General features: G+C 45.0%; 2 protein-coding genes across 7 annotated transcripts in view; one reads left to right on the plus strand and one right to left on the minus strand.

Annotated features, from left to right (window-relative positions):
• THSD1 (thrombospondin type 1 domain containing 1) overlaps positions 1-3116 on the plus strand; it is a 20626-nt gene extending 17510 nt beyond the window's left edge. Inside the window, exon 5 of the mRNA XM_035110226.3 lies at positions 609-3116. Coding sequence (XP_034966117.2) covers positions 609-2011 — 1403 coding nt within the window. The 3' untranslated portion in view covers positions 2012-3116. The remainder of the gene's footprint in view (positions 1-608) is intronic.
• On the minus strand, positions 3045-18636 carry LOC118082551 (fibrinogen-like protein 1). Of its 6 annotated transcripts, none has more exons than XM_088667165.1 (10): positions 18492-18619; positions 18006-18122; positions 15288-15331; positions 13564-13647; positions 11323-11533; positions 10995-11154; positions 9141-9238; positions 8465-8553; positions 7340-7530; positions 3045-5057 (listed from the first exon to the last, which is right to left on the minus strand). In XM_088667165.1, exons 4-10 carry the CDS (start codon positions 13636-13638, stop codon positions 4877-4879), a joined length of 1005 nt encoding a protein of 334 aa, XP_088523291.1. In that variant the 5' UTR covers positions 13639-13647; positions 15288-15331; positions 18006-18122; positions 18492-18619; the 3' UTR covers positions 3045-4876. The 6 variants fall into 6 exon arrangements, with proteins under 6 accessions (XP_088523291.1, XP_034966111.1, XP_088523292.1 ...); XM_035110220.3 differs by having other exon boundaries at positions 15288-15395; XM_088667166.1 differs by lacking the exon at positions 15288-15331 and having other exon boundaries at positions 18046-18122.
• Positions 18637-19773: the final 1137 nt, after the last annotated feature.

Below are 19773 nucleotides of genomic sequence, written 5' to 3' on the forward strand. Positions count from 1 at the left end.
TGGGGTATGCCTTATATTTCACCAACCCTTGGAAACCCTGTCATGGCTTATTTTGTAGGTATGCCTTAAAATATGAGAAACACAGTATTGATTAAGGTCTGAAGTGCTTTTGTTGAACTTCTGCGTTGAAATTCGTTTTTGTACGCTGCCCTGGATAGTTAACCCGTTTACAAGGGCAGTTAACAAACTGAGTGAACAAACAAATGAATAAAGTAGGCTGGGAGATGTAGGGTTTGAGCAGAGTTTGGGCAGAGCTGAATCCAAGCAGTAGTAAGGAAGGAAGGTATCAAGGCTAGACATGATGTGAACTCAAGCTGCAGCAACCAAGATGATAGGCAACATCGCAGCCAATGAAAGTATGAGTATTGGATCATATAGATCCAATATCAAGGTATTTGCGATAAGAATATTGGCTCTATATGTGGCATTCACAGGCCTGCCCTCCTGCAATTTGCTGCTCTAGAAGTGGCAGTCTTTTAGTTAGAGGCCCCGACTGACTCTTGGCAATGATGGAGAACAATTTCTTGCCCTTTGTTTCATGGGTTTTGTATTTGGGGAAATACCTTGTAAATTGACATCTGTTCAGCAAGTTATCTCTTTCATTTCAGCCACTAGACCTGTACCCATCACACCACTGTACCCTTCTGAAGACGGCCAGAAAGCCAGGAATAATCTAGTAACCGTCACAGGCATATCCTTGTGTTTATCCATCATCTTTGCTACTGTCCTGATCGCCCTATGGAGGAAGCTTTGCAGGACCCAGAAATGCAGCACCCCTGTGCGCTGCAACTCTACCCACTCGCCCAGCTTCCGGAAGAACTCCGATGAGGAGAACATCTGCCAAGATGAGAGACAGCAGCGAGAGAGCTTTTCTGAGGGAGAAGCTGCTTGTTCGCTTTCTGGAGAACCTCCAGATATGCCCTTGAGCTCCAGGAGAAGTCTTTATTTTGCTCCAGAAGAAGGAGGGGGAGAAGCTTCTGCTAGCGAAAGCTTTGAGTCCGCAGCTCAGAAAATAATCCCCCCCATTTTCAGCTACCGCCTTGCACAACAGCAGCTGAAGGAAATGAAGAAGAGAGGCCTCACCGAAACAACAAAGGTCTATCGCGTTTCTCAGAACCCTTTGACAGACACGGTGCTCAACAGCTCTGTGAGCCCAGAGAACCAGGAGGCAGCAGCTGGAAGCAAGTTTAGAATCAAGTCTCCTTTTCTGGAGCACCCCCCTGGCCACCCCAAATCCTTAGGAGACAGGCCCTGTTCTAGGGCGGATTTTACGCTGCCTCAGGCAAATCCTGCCTTGAGCCCTTGTCAGTCCCTCATTAGAAGAGCCCACCCTAGATACCTCGAGAACAAAGGAGAGCCATTGGAGAGGGTCTGTCCAAGAAGTTCGCAGTTCAGAAGAACGGCCAGCTTTCACGAAACCAGAAAAGCCAAGCCGTTCCGGAAAAGAAGCATGTCCACCCTGACACCGTGCCAGACCCACCTCTACCGTGGCAGAGCCAGAACGTGGAGTCGTGTCCCGGAAGGAGAGCACCGGCCTAAGTCTAAAAGCACCAGTGAGAGCATTGAAGAGTTTGAGCTGTATTATAGTACTCCTTTAACCACTGAATCAATGGCCTATGGAGCACACAATCCCCATAAATGGGAACCCCCAGGGAAGAAACTAGACTTGGTCACCAGACGCCAACCAGTGGCCCAGGCACTGTGCGTTGATAGATCAGAGCAGAAGAGAAATGTAAGAGGGCCTTCCCTGGGCCGCGTGGATGCTTGGAAGAACGAATCTGATGTGGTGGCTCTCAAAGATATGCACCAAAGAGGAGGTACTCTGAGCCCTACACGGTACAGAAAGAGCAAGTGCCAGAGCTTCCCATCTGACCCTGAATACCACTTCTATGACAACACTTCTTTTGGCCTGGCTGAATTGGAACAGCAAATGACTGACCTGCCTGGGTATTTTGCGTCCGATGAAGGTGGTGAAATAAATACCTTAAGCATTGACCATTTGGTGCTCTGAGCGCCTTGCCGCCGTCTTGTAGTGAGACAGAACCTGTGAGCAGTATGAATGGTGGCCAGTCAAATTCCATCTCATAGTGGGGGAATGAGGCCCAGCTGTTTCGTTTCGCACTTCTCCCCCTGCTTTCCTCAACCACTTCAGAGCAGCAAGCGGAAAATGATGCCCACATGTATAAATAAGCTTCCACTAAATTATTCTGCACTGAGAACCTGTATGACTCAGTCATAGTTTGACTTCCATGTTCAAAGTACCTCAGAGCTTTCTTGAAAACAAAACTTAGGACCTGATTCTCCATGCTGCTTTTCCCCGACACAGCTGTTCACAGGACTGAGTTGTGAGAATACCAATAGTCGGGGCTTTTTTTCAGCCAGAACTCAGTTCCAGCACCTGTCAGGTGGGTACCGTTGCCATTCTAAGAGAACGAGGGCAGTGTTCATGGTGAGTTCTGGCACCTCTTTTTCTATAAAAATTGTGCTGCCAATAGTAGTTGACCCAGCCCCACCTTCATGATTGTAGCAGCTACCGTCTTGTGGATCCATCCTCTCATTTGACCACAAACCTTCTTGTAAGTTGAATGGGAATAGGCATGGCATTGGCAAGGTGACATGCCTGCCTTATAGTATTCGGAAACCCATGAGATGAGACTTGGATCTCTTAAGGAAGCTGCCAGTCAAGACCATAGATTGATCTAGTTTAGCATTGCCTATATCAGCCCTCATCCTACCTAAGTTGCCATTACTACACAAACCGCTATATCATGGCAGCTATACCTGTCCGATAGGCTTTCAAATCTTGCAAGTGCCTGTTGTAATTTCCATGACTAGTAACAAAGTGATCTTCTGCTTCTGGGAATAATGACCTTTAAAAACATGGTTCCCAGAAGGAGGTGAATCGTTTACATACCCAAAGAAGCTACTGCTCAATCAGTTCTACCCTGTTTACAATTTGGGATTGCTTTTGCACGTTGTGTCGTAGTGACTGATTGTCTTATAAGTTTCTCCCTTCTGAGAGCCCTAACAATACACACGGAAGCAAAAAGGTTTTAACGCTTTAATACAAATTTTAGACAAGGATGAAAATAAAGCAGTGTTTTATTTTTGTTGCATTGTATGTGATAGGCTGTCTTTTGTTATAGCGACATCTTTCCACCTTCATTTCATCCAAAAAAATTCTGCAAAGCAGTTAATCACTTTCACATTTCCTGGGAATTGTTCTCACTGTGTCTTTGCATTTTAGCAGAAGCCTGAGACAGCTGGCCCCAAGACTATACTCAGCACTCATAGGCTTTTATTAGAATTGTAAAAGCATGTTTTCATTTACTCAATTAAAAAAAAAGGATATGTGAAAATGTATAGTATAGCAAGCATTGTGCTTTATTAGGAGTCAGTCAAGGCTCACCACTCCCCTCCCTTCACCTTGAGAAATAGAATCATAGAATCATAGAGTTGGAAGAGACCACAAGGGCCATCCAGTCCAACCCCCTGCCAAGCAGGAAACACCATCAAAGCATTCTTGACATAAGAGTGCTTATGTCCAATAAATTGGAGACAAAAGGCAAATTAAGAGGTGGGCTCAAATACAATATAGAAGAACAGGATGTGCATCCTATAATCAGAGGATAGCAGGCTAGGATATGCCTAGTTACTGCCAACACAAGAAAACGGCATTTTCCAACAGGTTTTACCATTACTGTATAACAAAACTGGTTTCTGCCATTCACTGGATATGTTCTGGTGGGCTTCATACAGTGAACAAAAAATTGACTTAATTACATTCTTGCAAGTTTGATTTACAGAGACCCTCCCCCTTAACCACTTGAACTTTTACCCCCCTACCCCTTTTCTGTTTTGTATCACAAAATGGATCATTCTTTGCAGTAAATCAGAGTATTGCAAAAGTTTTGAGTTACAGAGGAAAAAACATGAATACAGTGGAGCCTCGCTAGACGAATTTAATTCATTCCACGGGTCTTTTCTTATAACGAAAAATTCGTCTAGCGAATCCCATAGGAATGCATTGAATTTTTTTTGAATTTTTTTTGCCCATAGGAACGCATTAATTGAATTTCAATGCATTCCTATGGGAAACTGCGATTCGCTAGATGAATTTTTCATAAAACGAATTTGTCTAGCGAGGCAACCTCTGCTAGAAAAAACCTTTCGTTAAGCGGAAATTTCGTTAAGCAGGGCATTTGTTAAGCAAGGCACCACTGTATGGAAAGTAAAAGAAAGGGCTTGCAGAATCCAGTTGTTTTCCCTAACAGGCTCCCTACCTAGACATCTCACCTGCTTGCCAGTTTTTTCAAAACAAGGTGAGGGGGCTCCTTTTTCCTGGAGTGAATCCTTCCTTCCTTCCCAGGCCAGATTGACCCAGACCTCCCACCTCTCGGCAATCCACTTCAGTCTGTATTTATTTCTAAACATGGGGAAATGTAACATGAAAACCACAGCTTTGAGCATGGCTTATTTCCTGGAAGAACAGCAGAAGTGGCCCAGTTCCAGCTCTTGTCACTTGTTATAACAACAACAACAATATTATTATTTATATCCCACCCATCTGGCTAGGTTTCCCCAGCCACTCTGGACAGCTCCCAGCAAAATAGTAAAAACACGATAAACATCAAACATTAAAAGCTTCCCTAAACAGGGCTGCCTTCAGATGTCTTCCAAAAGTCAGATACTGTACAGTAGTTGTTTATTTCCTTGACATCTGAAGGGAAGGTGGTTCGACAGGGAAGGTGCCACTACCGAGAAGGCCCTCTGCCTCATTGTTGTGAATAAGCTGACTTAGGTTGAAGACAGTATATATATAAACCCCTCAAATCTGCCATATTTTTCTTTTCCTCAAATGCATACTTGGGGCGTGTTAGTTGGCTTCTCCATCTCCACTCTCTCCATCCACAAAGGACGAAGGCCTGATTTTCATGGCTGTGAGTTTCAGGGAATACCACGGCCCCCGCCATGTTGACCAAACCACTCCGTTGTCCAAGGGGCCAGAGTATTTCCCATTTTTGTGATATTGCCCGTTGAGATTTGCTGCATGGCATCTTGCGGAAGTGGAAGAGAGGGGAAAAGGAGAGGTTAATCAAGTGCAAGAGAACGGCCCTAATGCATAAAGCTAACAAGACTTTATTATGGAAATCTGCAATTAAGATAATACCTTCTGCTTTGCTAAGCTAAGAGCCAATTAAATTTATGATGTACAGTAACTAGAGGTACCACTGTACTTTAAAAGTCCCCACTCAACTTGTCCTCTTATGTAAAACCCACAATTTCCTCCCATTGTAAGAACTATATAAAATGTGCTTTGTTTTTATATTTGTGCTGGCTTTGCTTGCATTTTCTTGACCAAATGCTCTTCCCATTAATTTTGATCATTACGTGTATATGCCTACTTTCCTCCAAGGATCGGAAAGTGGCACACATGGTCCCCCATCTCCATTTTGTCCTCACACCAGCTTTGTAAGATAAATTACGTTTGAGAGATGTGACTGGTCCAAGGCCATCCCATGATCTTCATGGCTGAGTGAGGGGGGATTTGAATCCTGGCCTCTCCCTGGTTCTAGCCCAACACTCTTAACCACCATACAACACTGGCATTCTACCAGTTAAGAGAAACATCAAGTTGGCTGGGGAAATAGTGAAAAGTTCAAAGCAGAAGTCACAGGCTAACGGGCAATTACTGTATCTGTCTATTAATTGATATTTAGTTAAAGCGTGCTGCATTTCCCACATTGGGTAAAATATTCCTGCATTGCCGGGAGTTGAACTGGATAGCCCTCGTGGTTCCTTCCAACTCTACAAATCTGCGATTCTGTGATTTAAAAGTCTGAAAAGTTGGGTGAGGGCAAGGTGGAAAAGTAACCCAGAGCACTGCTCAACTCAGTGGAGGAGAAGCAAATGCTGTGTTCACACACACACACACACACACACACACACACACACACACACACACCGTTTTAATGAAGGGTGAAAGCAGTGTTTTTTTTCTGGGGGTACGCAGGAGTACGCATACCCCTAAACATTTTGTGAATCTAAGTTTGGCCTCATTGAGGGGCAGTATTTCAATATGAGGGGACGCAGGTGGCGCTGTGGTCTAAACCACTGAGCCTTCGGCTTGCCAATCAGAAGGTCTGCGGTTCGAATCCCCGCGACGGGGTGAGCTCCCGTTGTTCGGTCCCAGCTCCTGCCAACCTAGCAGTTCGAAAGCACGTCAAAGTGCAAGTAGATAAATAGGTACTGCTCCGGCGGGAAGGTAAACGGCATTTCAGTGTGCTGCTGTGGTTCGCCAGTAGCGGCTTAGTCATGCTGGCCACATGACCTGGAAGCTACACGCCGGCTCCCTCGGCCAATAACGTGAGATGAGCGCGCAACCCCAGAGTCGTCCGCAACTGGACCTAATGGTCAGGGGTACCTTTACCTTTATTTCAATATGAGTAGGAAAATGAGAGTACCCCTAAACATTTTTTAGAAGAAAAGCACTGGATGAAAGTATAATTCTCATGTACAGTTTTTTAAAGGTGAATAACATTTGTTGACATTTGCATCCCTTTAAGTAGCAGTCATTTTTTCTAAAGATGTTGATAACCATAAAGGTTTGTGTGGATTTATTCATTGTATTGGCCTCCTGCCTTTTCTCCTAGAAGCTCAAGTTGCCATACATGGGTCTTCCCCACCTATTAAAGGTAAAGGGACCCCTGACCATTAGGTCCAGTCGCTGAGGACTCTGGGGTTGCGACGCTCATCTCACTTTATTGGCCGAGGGAGCTGGCGTTTGTCCGCAGACAGTTTTTCTGGGTCATGTGGCCTTCATGACTAAGCCGCTTCTGGCGAACCAGAGCAGTGCACGGAAACGCTGCTTACCTTCCCGCTGGAGTGGTACCTATTTACCTACTTGCACTTTGACGTGCTTTCAAACTGCTAGGTGGGCAGGAGCAGGGACCGAGCAATGGGAGCTCGCCCTGTCGCGGGGATTCAAACCACCAACCTTCTGATCGGCAAGCCCTAGGCTCTGTGGTTTAACCCACAGCACCACTCGCGTCCCTTCCCCACCTATTACACCCTCACAAACAATCCTGTGAGGTAGGTTAGGCTGAAAAGTGATGATTTCATAGCTAAGTTGGGGATTTGAACCTGCGATGTGTCCCCTAGTATAACTCAGTACTGTACTGGCTTGCCATAATTAGTAATGCACATATTTATCTCTGACTCTGACAGACCAAGATCCAGAGCAGATTCACAAGTCCTTCCAAAGGAAGGAAGAACTGCTTAGACGTGGCAGGTCCTTGTTTGGTTTTCAGAGGGCTGGTTAAGTCATCCCTCAACTCACCTGTTAAACCACCAGCCACATTTATTCTCTTCTGCACAGCTCCCTGTTAGGAACCTGTCATTGTCCCTGTCAGGAGCAGAGAATGACATCCCATTGAGCGATGCAGACCACTGGCTCTCAAAGTTGCTCCCTCCAGACAAAGCATCCCCAGCAGTCCCAGAAAAGGTGCCAAAGCCCATCTGGTAATTATTCTGAAGGAAAGCCACAGAAACAAATGTTATTAAGTGTCAGGTATAGGTAGCCAGTTAACCCAAATTGTGAGTCAGCAGAATGGTTCATCTTTTCATCATGAAAGTCTCAAAGAACCTATCTGTTGTTTGTCCCCTCCATCTGGGATTCGGAGAAAAAGAGGAGACTGTGTTATAATCTCTCCAGCTTTTCTATAACAAAAATAAATCCTTTTTACACCTCTAATTTCTTAAGTGTTAACGTTCCCATCTCTAAAATAGGCAGATGTTTTCTGCACAACTTTTACATAGTTAATGCCTTCATGATATAATGCACATCATGGATTAATTTTCTGGTTTTAAGTGCTCTGCACCACGGCATTTCCTTTTTTCCAGTTGTGCACAGATTGTGTTGATATGTGGTTGCTGGATATCATGTTTGTTGACTGGTAACAGGAGACTTGTAAATACATGCAATAGATGGATAGATGGACATGAATAGATGAATAGATGGACATGATAGATGTTGACTTAATAAATAAGACTCTTGCTTTTAGTTTTCATATGTGTACAAGCTCCCTGATTTGCAGCCAAAATTGAGTGATGCTGTCTTAAAATCTTCTGGTTCTTATATCCATGAGATCTTTAACTTAAGTATGCATATTCTCCCCCAGCTTCTATCCTGCTATGCTAACACAGTAAGCCTGCAACTTATGTGCATTTAACTTGTGAGCATTTAGCTCTACACATTCACAAATAAAATAAATTTCAAAATGGGGCGGAAAGGGGCCAGGCATACTGGGGAAAAAGACTCTGGCAATCCCACCAGCCATTGAACCCAATGTGTTTTGACTATATGCAATTTTGGATTTAGGTTTGATCCCTAGGTTGTAAACCCCACATAAGTTCCGGGGTTATTATCCACATGATAAATGTATTTTATGCTCCAATGACTCACACTCTCATTCTTGATCTGGAAATTATCATAAATTGCATATCGTCTCTCCCCATTCCAGTCCATCAGGTCAATTTTCAATGATTTTTCTCCTGCAACATAAACAGTGTCATGGTGAACTCCCTTGGGTCCAACACACGGTATTGCGAATGAAATGCAAGAATTTATTTGTGCCTTCAGACTATATGCAGGTCACATCACTGTAACCAAATGATACGCAGAGAAAAACAGTTTATGTGTGTTGGGTGCACCTAGGCAGAACATCTAGGCAGAATGAGGATCCTTACCTTCAAGTAGTAGATCATGTATTTTATCATTACCCAGCCAATACTCATCACCCTTGCTCTGGAACTGTCCAAACCCTTCTTTGTAATCATCCCATTTGCACAGTCCAAGGAGAAGGCATGAAGCACCCCTCTTGCCCCATCCCATGTTTCAAAATACCCTAAAACTTTTTTGTTTTGTTTGCTTTGTTTAAGGACAACAAGAGACACTAAATGTACCTCTACCATCACATCTAATTTAGCTCAAATGCAATCTTTTGGGCTCTATCAAGATGGAAGAAAGCAGTGAAGAGATTGGAAGATCTTCCCCTCTTCATTGGCTGATAGGGGAAGTTAGTTTATTCGGGTTAAAATGACTTCATAAAAATGCATCAAGGCGGAACGAGGATCCTTACCTTCAAGTAGTAGATCATGTATTTTATCATTACCCAGCCAATACTCATCACCTTTGCTCTGGAACTGTCCAAACCCTTCTTTGTAATCATCCCAATTTCTGCAAGGAGGAGAGACACACATGTCAAGGTTGGCCATTCAGCTGTATCTGGAGGGTGCCAGGTTGGCTATCTAATGTGCTTTTCCAAAGTGTTACAAGGCATTAAGAGGCAACAAATTGACTTTGGTTCAACTCAAAACATTTGCACATACCTGTTCGCAGTGCTTTTTTCCCTAGAAAAATAGGTGCTGGTACTCACCATGAAGTTGTTACAGTGAGTGCCGCACTTTAACAACAATGAGAGAGGAAGGTGCACCATCCTATTTTGTAGGTCATGGTCTCTTATTCTCAGCAATGACCACCTTTTGCGTGGTTGCCTGTAGGCCCCACCCCCCAATCCCGGTAGTACGGGCTGGCTTCACCCTCCCCAGGCTGGATACCTGGAGGTCTCCCCCTAACTCAGCCAATCGCCCTCAGCCAATCACCTGGAGAGGCATTGCCAGGGGAATCGGCCAGGCGGGGGGCGGGACCGCCCTGCCCACACAACAGAAGGTGAATCTTACTGCAAAGCGTCAGTTGGCTCCAGAGCTTCTCCCACCCTGCCCTCCCTCAGTTAAGTCGTCTTTTGCAGGTTAACCTCTTCTCCAAGGGCCGGAAAGGAATTTTCCTGCATTGTCAGGTTTTGCCTTTCCCATAGCAAAACGCCACAACTTTGGCGATTCCAGGCCTTGGGCGGAATCCTTTAGTCTATCTTCCTAAATGGGAAGGGCATGAAGAGGTGACCCACGCTCCCCTTGTGACGGGATCCCAGGGTTCCCCGTTAAAGAGGTTTTGAGGGGAGGCATTGGCCGTACGCCGAGAGGTTGTCATTGCTCTCCCCTGCGGCGACGGCGAAACGGGGGGGCAGGCTCTGCTTGAACTTATGTTCTCCAGAGCCAGCCCAATCCCCACACATTCTGGATAACCCTGAAGTCTCCCAGATCCCCGGCTGGGGACTGGGAAGGATAAACGCCCAATGCCTGAGCCAAGGTCTCCCTACATCTGAAACTTAATAAAGTTGTGGCCAATTTTAATCCCATAGCATGTTGTCTTGAGTCATTATTCCGCTCGGGGATCGCCTGGGGTTGGGGGGGGGCTCCACCTGTCCACGGAATAAGGTTAAGTGCTGGAGATGCAAAGAGGTGGAGGGAACATTTTTTTCACATGTGGTAGACTTGTGAAAGGGTAAAAGAGTATTGGGAAATAATCCATAATGAATTGAAAAAAATGTTTTAAAGTACTTCCCCCCCCCAAAAAAACCATAGTCCTTTTTGTTGGGGATAATTCAGACTTAAATTCCCAGGTGTAAAAAAAAATGTTATTTATGTATGCTACTACTGCAGCCTGTGTTTTGTTAGCCCCAAAATGGAAAATGAGCGAGGTCCCAACCAAAGAAGAATGGCAACTTAAGTTGACAGAATACGCCCAGCTTGTAGACTTGACATAAAATACAAGAGAACAGGAAGAACATAGATTGGAATATATGGGGGGGGAAACTGTGTACACCTGAAAACGTTGGCAGCTTTAAGATAAATTCAACCATGTAAATAAGTTTTGATGGATGCAATAATGGAATACTGAATGGTATAGTTTTTGTAAAATATGCAGGGATTTATGATACTGTATACAAAATGTACCATGGAAAGAGAAGAAGGGAGGTCATTGATATTTTAAGGATGTTTAAATGAGTACTTTAAATTGTAAAACAGAAAATTTAATAAAAATGATATAAAAAGGAAACCATTGTGTGTGCTGTTAACTGCACTCAGCGACGTACCTGTAGAAATTCTCCTTTCCGTTTCTGCGCCGTTGAATCACAGTCCACCCTCCTCCGTCTGACATGTCACAGAAGGCAAGGAAAGGTTCTCTGTCTGCTCTAGGCCTAATTCGGTAGTATCCACTCTCCATCTTTCCGCTGTTAAATACCATTGCGCAATCTAGGCAAAGCAATGCAAGATGGAGGTAGGATGGCAACAGATTTAGGACTGAAAACACGCAAACACAAGAAGGGGACTGGAGGTAAAGAGCATGTTTATCTCAAAGATTAAAAAACAACAACACTCAAGCCTTTCGGAAGAAGAGACCTTGCCACAAATTTAATCTACCTTGGTTATAGACTAAGAGACTTCCACTCGTTGAGGGCAAAAGCATGTCCAGCTGTGTGGTCCTCATGGCAGAGAAAACCTTGCTCTTTTGTCTGTGGTAGTTGTTCCCCAGGAGGTCTTTCAGCTGCAGTGCATATAGCTGGGATAAATCTTGGAGTGTTTTTAGCTTCTGCTGTAGTCTGCCGTTTTCTACCAGGCAGTCATCCCTTTCCTGAAAGTGAGAAGGAAATTGCCATTCCCTTTTATGCAACTGCAGTGGAAGGTATTGCTTGGTCAGTGCCGGATTTACGTACAAGCTAAGGTTACTAGATTTTTTTTCAATGAATCCGGGGACACTCTAATTAATTAATTAATTAATTACTACACATTTGGGACGTTGGTGCTGCAGTGGTGGTGGTGGCAGAGGGGCGGCCACCGCCTTGACCTTAACCGCCACATTTCCCCTTCCTCCGAGGCTTCTATCTCCTTTCTCCATGAGCCTGGGCAGCCCCTGAGTTGTTGGTTCTTTGGTGGTGGTGGGGAAGTGGTATGCGGTGGGTCAGGCATGGAAGGCGGAGGAGGGCCGAGAGCGGCGGCGGCGGCGAGGCTCAGACAGCACGATGCCTCCTTTCCCATCGGAGCAACCCCAACCCCATTCCTACTTGCATGCAAGCAGGAGGGGGCGGGGATCCCTCAGCTGGGAAGGGAGGCTTCCCATTGCCTAACTGAGAGATCCCTGCCCCCTCCTATGAAGTCTCCCTTCACAGCTGAGCGATTTCCCCCCCTCCGCTCCTGCTTGCACGCAAGTAGAAGTTGGGAGGGGGAGGCTGCTCTGATAGGCAGCATGAAGCCTCCCTTCACAGCTTAGTTGCTGGGATCGGGGAAGGTGGTGGCAGTCTGGAAGCTGCATCTTAGAGCCCCTGCACCACAATCATATGGGGACTTCTGAGCAGCTCCTGAAGCCAGCCAGAGTCAACTGTTCCGGTCTGCTGAGACTGCTGCTGCTGCTGCGTTTCCCGGGGACATTAGTTGAAATCTGGGGACAATCCGGGGATGGAATTTGTCCGGGGACTTATTCGCAAATCCAGGGACTGTCCCCGGGAAACGGGGACATCTGGTAACCCTAGTATAAGCTTTAAACATTATAGCTTAGGGCCCCACTCTCTTGGGGCCCCCCAAAAAATCTAAAGGGAATAAAGCTATGTATATTTCCAAAATACAAGATAAAAAACAAATAAAATGAAACCTACATACAGCAACAGTGTTTTGTATTGTGTAGGCTCCTATGATGTAAGTAATGGGCCCCACCTGCTAGCCTGCTCCCTAAAATATCACTGGTTTGCTCATTTCTGTATATAGGGTGCCTACATTCTGCATGGACTGGTTGCATGGCAACATGCGCAAATGGCTTTAAGATACCTGTTAGGTCCATAAATTACCATATAGCATATATTCAACACAAAAAATAACAACAGTTTGTTGTTGACAAAGGACAGCTGGACATATAAAGGGCCCCATTACCTTCAGTAGCTTAGGGCCTCATCAAACCTCAATCCGGCCCTGGTTGTTGTGTTCTATAGTTTTCCCTGTATATTTCTCGGGGGTGGGGAGATTTCTCAGGATTTATCAGGAGTGCCCTCCTTAGAGGGAGAAAGTTTGCAGTCCAAATTTAACACTGCACAACACAGGGTCCAGGGTGCTGGGTTTATACCATACCAGTACCAACACTTTGAATTGGGCCTGGCGACAAACGGGCAGCCAGTGCAGGTCTCCAAGGACCTGTCATATACAACCCCGCCTTATTGCCCCATTTAAAAGCCTGGCAGCTGTATTTTACACCACCTGCAGTTTCTACTGTCTTCAAGGGTATCCCTACAGAGACAGCACTGCAGTACTGCAGTCATAAGGTTAATAGAGGTGTGGATAACTGTGGCCAGGCTATTCACGTCCAGGAGTGGCTGTAGCTGGTGAACTAGCCAGAGCCAGGAAAAAAAAAAAGATATGAACCCAACAGCTGTAAATGTTGTGATGAAGAATGGCAAGTTCACAGCGTTTATTTAGGATTTGCTTTGATTTTGATCTTCTCTTCATTTGCTGCTGTGTTTTAACGATGTTTTACCACTCCTTTGTAGATTTTAAAAGTGTTGATCTGACAAGTTTTGTAGTCTTTTTCTGGATGCCGCCTTGCGACGGGATTTTGTTCTGGAAGGCGCAATATTTTAAAATTCTGATTAGTAAATAAATGAACAAGCTGCTACATACCAGAAGCCGAGGTGCAGGAGAACAAAAGGGTTTCAGGAGTAGAAGCAGCAGCCAGCGAATCATCATTGCATTCATTTTATAGAGCTGGAGGGGAAAATGGCATCTTGTTTTATGTTATGACAATCATGTGTCGTCTATCCCTTCCCTATTGTCGTTATACTTTTTTTCTGAAGCAATATGCGAACTGAAACATAGCTACCGGTATCCTTCAAAATGCACACTTACCCAAATTTTGTGTTGGAATTCTCAAAGCAATGTTTACAAAAGCAGGTATATTAGAGGTATCCCCATACCATTTGCATAGACAGATGTTGTACCTGGGCCAGGTAAAACCCAAAAACCACATGTTCCAGAACTCACAACTCAGATGAAAGTGCATGCTGGGAGCACAGGAGAGGTTGCAAAATAGCACCCTCTAGCAACGGCTACACTGGTACTGCACCTAGGAAAGCTTCCCTCTCCACAGCATCTCAGCTCAGCTTTCCACACTGGGCCGAGTGGAGGTAGGGGATGGGCAGAGGAGGGGGCGGGATAGGTCATGGATCGGGACAGGGTGGGGCCAATCACAGGGATGAGCCGGGGATGGGGGGAGGAGGGGGCGGCATGCCTCATGGGTCGGGACAGGGTGGGGGGAGTCACAGGGATGAGCCTGTGTAAACAGAACATGCATAAAACATTTCAACAAAATGAAGGGGGACTCTGAAGGGGGACTCTGAGGGTCCATTTAACAGACTGAGCCACAGCAACACGTGGCCAGGCCAGCCAGTGCATTATATTATGGGAAACTGCTTGCAAAAATAAGTATGTTAAGCAAAAAGTATATATTGTTCAAAACCGACACAAATACTGGTGGTTTTCATGAGGATTTTTCTTTGTTTAAAAAAGTAAACTGCTGCAAAATGTGGAGAATTGAATTTAAGACTGGAAAAAGAAAACCATGAGAAACCAAAATTGACAAATCATTGCATCCCTACCTGGGACTAAGTCCAATTGAATTCAATAGGACTTGCTTCTGTTTAGACTTACTTCACTTAGGCTGCAAATTCTAAGTATCTAACACCTGATTGCAAATGTGTGTATCCTATGCACACTACATTTTTAGATGTGCAACAAAAGTAAAGCAGGAACTACAAGGACAGAGGAGAAAGAGAAGGCTACAAGGAGAGAGTGAAGGAAGTTATTTCTGTTGTAAAGAAAAAAACACAGTTGCCACAACAAACTAAGAACATTTTGTTCTTTTTGAAATGGCCCCTGAGATTCTGGAAGCCCTGGACTCAGGACCTGCCAAATACACTCCCTCTTCTAGGAATAGGCAAGCCTCAGTCTACAGTTAGTTCCTTCGCAACTATTTTATAATAAAGGTTAATTTGTATTAGTTTAGGACAAAACTTCTAGCATTCACACTCATTCTTCCGGCTGCAACGTGGGTTAATAAAATATGTTTACCCCCCCATTAGAAAAAGTTTGAATGAAAAGTCCTAGTCACATGGGCGTACCAGGGCGGGGGCGGGCAGTTGCCCAAAGATCCACAAAAATTAGTGAAAAGCATTGAAAGTATTAAATTAACTGAGATTCTTCCCCCCCCCAGAAGTCTGCCCCCACCCAAAGCTCAACAATTTTGGCTGTCCCTGCCCCCTAACAAAAATCCTGGCTACACCCATGTCTCATCAGCTCAGGGGCTTAAAAAACTGGGAAGGCTTCAGAAAAACAGCAATTTCACTGACCTCAGAACCAAGTGTGAAGTTAAAAGGACACTCCTCTCTGGATCCTGCTTTTTAAAAAAAGGTCTTGAAGGTTGGAAATAATAAAATATGGAAGGAGCAGTCTGCTATCTGGTATGAGTTTAAGAACAAAACATCAGATGGTAGTTTTCAACAAATTAAAAGAACATAAAACGGAAATCAAGCAAGATATAAATTAAACCAATTTGGATTTAGGCAAAGTATCTTAATTTAGTTACAGGTAGGTAGCCATGTTGGTCTGACGTAGTCGAAACAAGAAAAAAAAATCCTTCCAGTAGCACCTTAGCACCTTGTCATTGGTATGAGCTTTCATGTGCATGCACACCTCTTCATGCACACAAAAGCTCATACCAATGACAAACTTAGTTGGTCTCTAAGGTGCTACTGGAAGGAATTTTTCTATTTTATCTTAATTTAGAGATTAGAGGAGTTTGGCAATAATACAAGGTGCCCAAATCTTCCTTTGTAAACAATTATCACAGATGTTTAAGATATGGAGCATCCTAACTGACTTAAACCAGAGTCCTAGACTAAGTAATTCTGATGGATCCATGCCGAGGATCTCAGACTAGAGATCCAGAATATTGCAGTACCAGCCTATCTCAGCAGCCAACTGACTTAAAGCGCCAATGCCTGTGAACCAGAGCCTAAAAAGCCTTAGGCTCAGAGCTTGCTCCTCTTTCAGAACCACATATCTCTGGAGAGGGGAGACTGTTTAAACTCCTACCTCCCTCCTGTTTACTTCTGCCTTAGATCTTGAGCCTTGGGTATTTTGGACCACATACTCACTTATGGTCCTCTTAGACCAGGCACCCCCAAACTTTGTCCCTCCAGATGTTTTGGACTACAATTCCCATCTTCCCTGACCACTGATCCTGTTAGCTAGGGAGATGTAGGCCAAAACATCTGGAGGGCCGCAGTTTGGGGATGCCTGTCTTAGACTGATAGCCAGTTCCTCCAGGTCCTGGAATCTGACTGCCAGGCACCTGACTTTTGGTGAGGCCTGACACTAATCCCGGTGTTTCCTTTTTTCACCTGACAAATGTTTTTAATAAATCAAGGTTGAGTTCAGTGTGGAAAAAATATTCCTCTTGACACGAAGCAGGTTTGGTATTAAACGTGGCAGTTTTTTGGCCACAATTACGTAGCTAAAATATCAGTGGCAAAAAGCATGTACACACCTATATATATTGTGAAACAGCACCTCTGTTGAGAGACAACTACCGTACTATTTGTACTTTTCAGAAACCATTTAAAGGCTTTTTTAAAAACAAGCTTTTCCAGCTGGGTGAAAATGTCTCTGCCTTCAGTGTTTATTCCGTATTGTTTTTTAAACTTATATTTAGTCATTTTTCCCTCCTGTTTTTAAATCTACTTTTTGTTGTTTTTTATGTAAAATGACTTGAGACTCACAAATAAATATGGGGGGGTGCATAAGCCACACCCCTCTGCTGCCCATCTATGTGACCAAGGGGAACCCCACCTTTTTAAATCCTTGAGAGGGAGCTCAAAAACCACTTTCCCTGCCATATGGGAAAGCTAGATTGCCGCTTCTTTCACTGGCATAGCTTCCTTGCCTCCAGCAGCTAAGTAACAGGCAGAAACCTAGCACCATTTCCTATCAGGGGCAATGAGAAGCCTAACTCCTGTTGAATTCCTGCTTGGTGCACAGGCATTAAAGGGAACAGACAGAAGCCCAGCAGCAAAAAAACGTTGGCAACCCTAGATCTGGATTTAAGACTCCAAGCACCTCATTAGTCATTGCCATATTGCTTAATTCTGAGCTGGAAAGTGGTCTTTCTCCATGCCCTAATACCATAGTGGATACCGCCGGGAGACGTTTGCCTCACCTCCTGACAGAAGCAAATTCTCAAAGCAGTGAAGATGATTTCTCAAAGTACAGATCTTGAAAGGGCTTTGGTGCAAGAGTGTTTTGTGTCTTTTTCCTCCTCCCTCCCATTGTAAGGGCAGGGGTTATTGTAATTTGCTCTGAGAGCCTTTTTTTTTGCTAAAGGGGAAGGGCATAAACGCCCTAAATCAGGCATAGGCAAACTCGGCCCTCCAGATGTTTTAGGATTACAACTCCCATCATCCCTGACCATTGGTCCTGTTAGCTAGGGATGATGGGAGTTGTAGTTCCAAAACATCTGGAGGGCCGAGTTTGCCTATGCCTGCTCTAAATACATAAAGCACCGGCTCCTCCAGATGTCCTTTTTGTTGTGCATTCATGAGGACTTGTGCTTGCAAACCATTGGGGGTGGCAACACAGCTCCATTCCTCATTGGCACATGTCCCATAGCTTCCTGAAGAAATCCTGTAACTTTTCGTACCATAGATATTTCAATCACACACCCACACCCCACACATGCTTTTGTTGCACTATAGCAAGAATGTGATAACACAGGGGAAGCATCACAGAAAGACAAATAAAGCAGAACGGTGCTTGGTTGGTTCTGTATAAATCGACCACTAAAGCACTAATATAGTGTCAATTACATGTTCCAAAAATATGTCCCGGGGGGGGGGGAACCCACTTGTCTGAAGGGGCTCATGAATAATGTCAGTGCAGCACCATAATAGAAGGAGCCACATTTAACAAGCTTAATAAGATTTAAGGCAATAAACCTTGGCTGGGAAGAAAGTTGTGGGAGGGAGGGAGTTGCAATGGGAGAATTAACAGATGATGGAAAGGTAAAATACCTGTCTGCTGCTTCTCTGCTACAGATTATGTCCTTCTCACCTGTCACTGGTCAGTAGAAATCAAGGCTGGCAGAGCTGGGTCTGCTGCCGACTGTATAATTTAGCCCTCAGGGATAGCTACAAGAGGGGTACATGTTGAATAACAGAATCAGAGAATTGTAGAGCTGGAAGGGGCCCCGAGGGTCATCGAGCCAAACCCCCTACAATGCTGGAGCTTCAACACACAGTCCCCAATCCAACTTGAAACCGGACCAGAACCTGCTTAGCTTTGAAAACGAGCTAGCAGTTTTAGAAGAACTTGCATCTTGTTTAATGTACAGATTTGTGTTGTCCCCCCCCCCAATCACTTCCATTAATGTTTATTTAAGCTGGCAAGGAAAAAAAGAATGCAATCATTAAATAGATAAAACTAACACTGAATTGTTGCAGGAGTGTGTGTGTGTATAAAATGCAGCAGAAGGCTTTAAGTGAAAAATATAAACTTACCTCATTTGTTATAGTCAGATGCATCAAAGCACCCGAGAGTCTGGATCTGCATGACAAGAATTTTGCTTTCTAAGCCTTAGTAGAGATGGCAACTTTAAAAATGTAACTGCAGAAAAATCTACCCCCCCAAAAAAAACCCCAAATGTCTTGAAAGACCTACAAAGGAACACTTAGAGCTCCCTCTGCTGACTGTAAAGTATTTTAAAAATCCAAACCACTCTTATTTTCTGAGTCCTCGAGTTGAAATGTTAGGAAGATTATTTATTTGATTATGACAACAGAAAAGTAATTTAAAATACTGATATGGCACAGAGGAACAGATTTCTTCAGAGAACCCTTACTGTGAAAATGTGAAAATGACAGAGAGAACTGCTTCAAAGCAAATAGGGAAATGCTAATAGCATTTGACTTATCGTGGCTAAAACACAAAGTTGCTGATAATGCACACCCAAAATCTGATCGGAGAAATTGTGTGTGTGGTGGGGGGAACAAACACAAATGATTGAGTAAGCCTACTTAAGAGCGTATTTCCATACCCTCCAACCTTTCTCTGATGAAAATAGGGACATCCCAAGGAAAAGCGGGACATTCCGGGATCAAATCAGATACCAGGACAGCTTCTGTAAATCCAAAACTGTCCCTGGAAAATAGGGACACTTGGAGGGTCTGTTTTCCTACACAGTAGTAACTAGAGGGGCAAAAGGCAGAAAGTGGATTCAGAGACAATGACAGACAGATCCAACCAGAGCTGTAGCTATGGGAGCGGGGCAGGGGGTAACCAGGTTTTTTGCCCCAGGTGAAGCCTCCAGAGGGGCGTCATTGAGGCTCCCAGCCTCTGTGTGTGCGTGTGTTTATGCAAATAGGCATGGGGTGGGGCATGGGTGTAGGCAGGGGGCAGTTGCCCCCCCTAGAAGCAGGGCTGCTGGCCAGCCAGCCTGCCCTGCTGCCCGCCGCCGCTGTCTCCCTTCTCCCTGGCTGGCTGTGGGGCGGGTGGAGGGAAAGCCAGCTTTCCCTCCACCCACCCTGGCGATCGCGGAGGGGGAGGAGGGGATGGGAACAGCCCAATTTCGGGCTGATCCTGGCGCCCCCTCGCCCCTGCCGATCGTGGAGGGGGAGGAGCAGCCCGATTTGGGGCTGATCCTAGCGCCCCCTTGCCCCTGAACGACCATGGCTTTCCTTGCCCCACTGTGGCCCCTCCCCCGTGCCTTGGCCCCCCCTAATTTTGATCCTGGCTACGCCCCTGGGGTGGGGGTGCCAAAATGGGTCTTTGGCCCAGGCAAAA

Source organism: Zootoca vivipara, chromosome 3 (genome assembly GCF_965207765.1).
Source record: "Zootoca vivipara chromosome 3, rZooViv2.hap1.1, whole genome shotgun sequence".
In the NCBI taxonomy this organism is placed as follows: domain Eukaryota; kingdom Metazoa; phylum Chordata; class Lepidosauria; order Squamata; family Lacertidae; genus Zootoca; species Zootoca vivipara.

What these genes read in the sequence shown, in the direction of transcription:
- LOC118082551 (XM_035110219.3), bottom strand. Translation starts at nt 18,515, where the DNA reads ATGCATCTGACTATAACAAATGAG. An exon ending in GGAAAGGAGAATTTCTACAG is followed by an intron (nt 9,239 to 10,994) that starts GTACGTCGCTGA and finishes TCCTCCTTGCAG; the next exon opens with AAATTGGGATGATTACAAAG. An exon ending in ACATGATCTACTACTTGAAG is followed by an intron (nt 8,554 to 9,140) that starts GTAAGGATCCTC and finishes TTTATGTTGCAG; the next exon opens with GAGAAAAATCATTGAAAATT.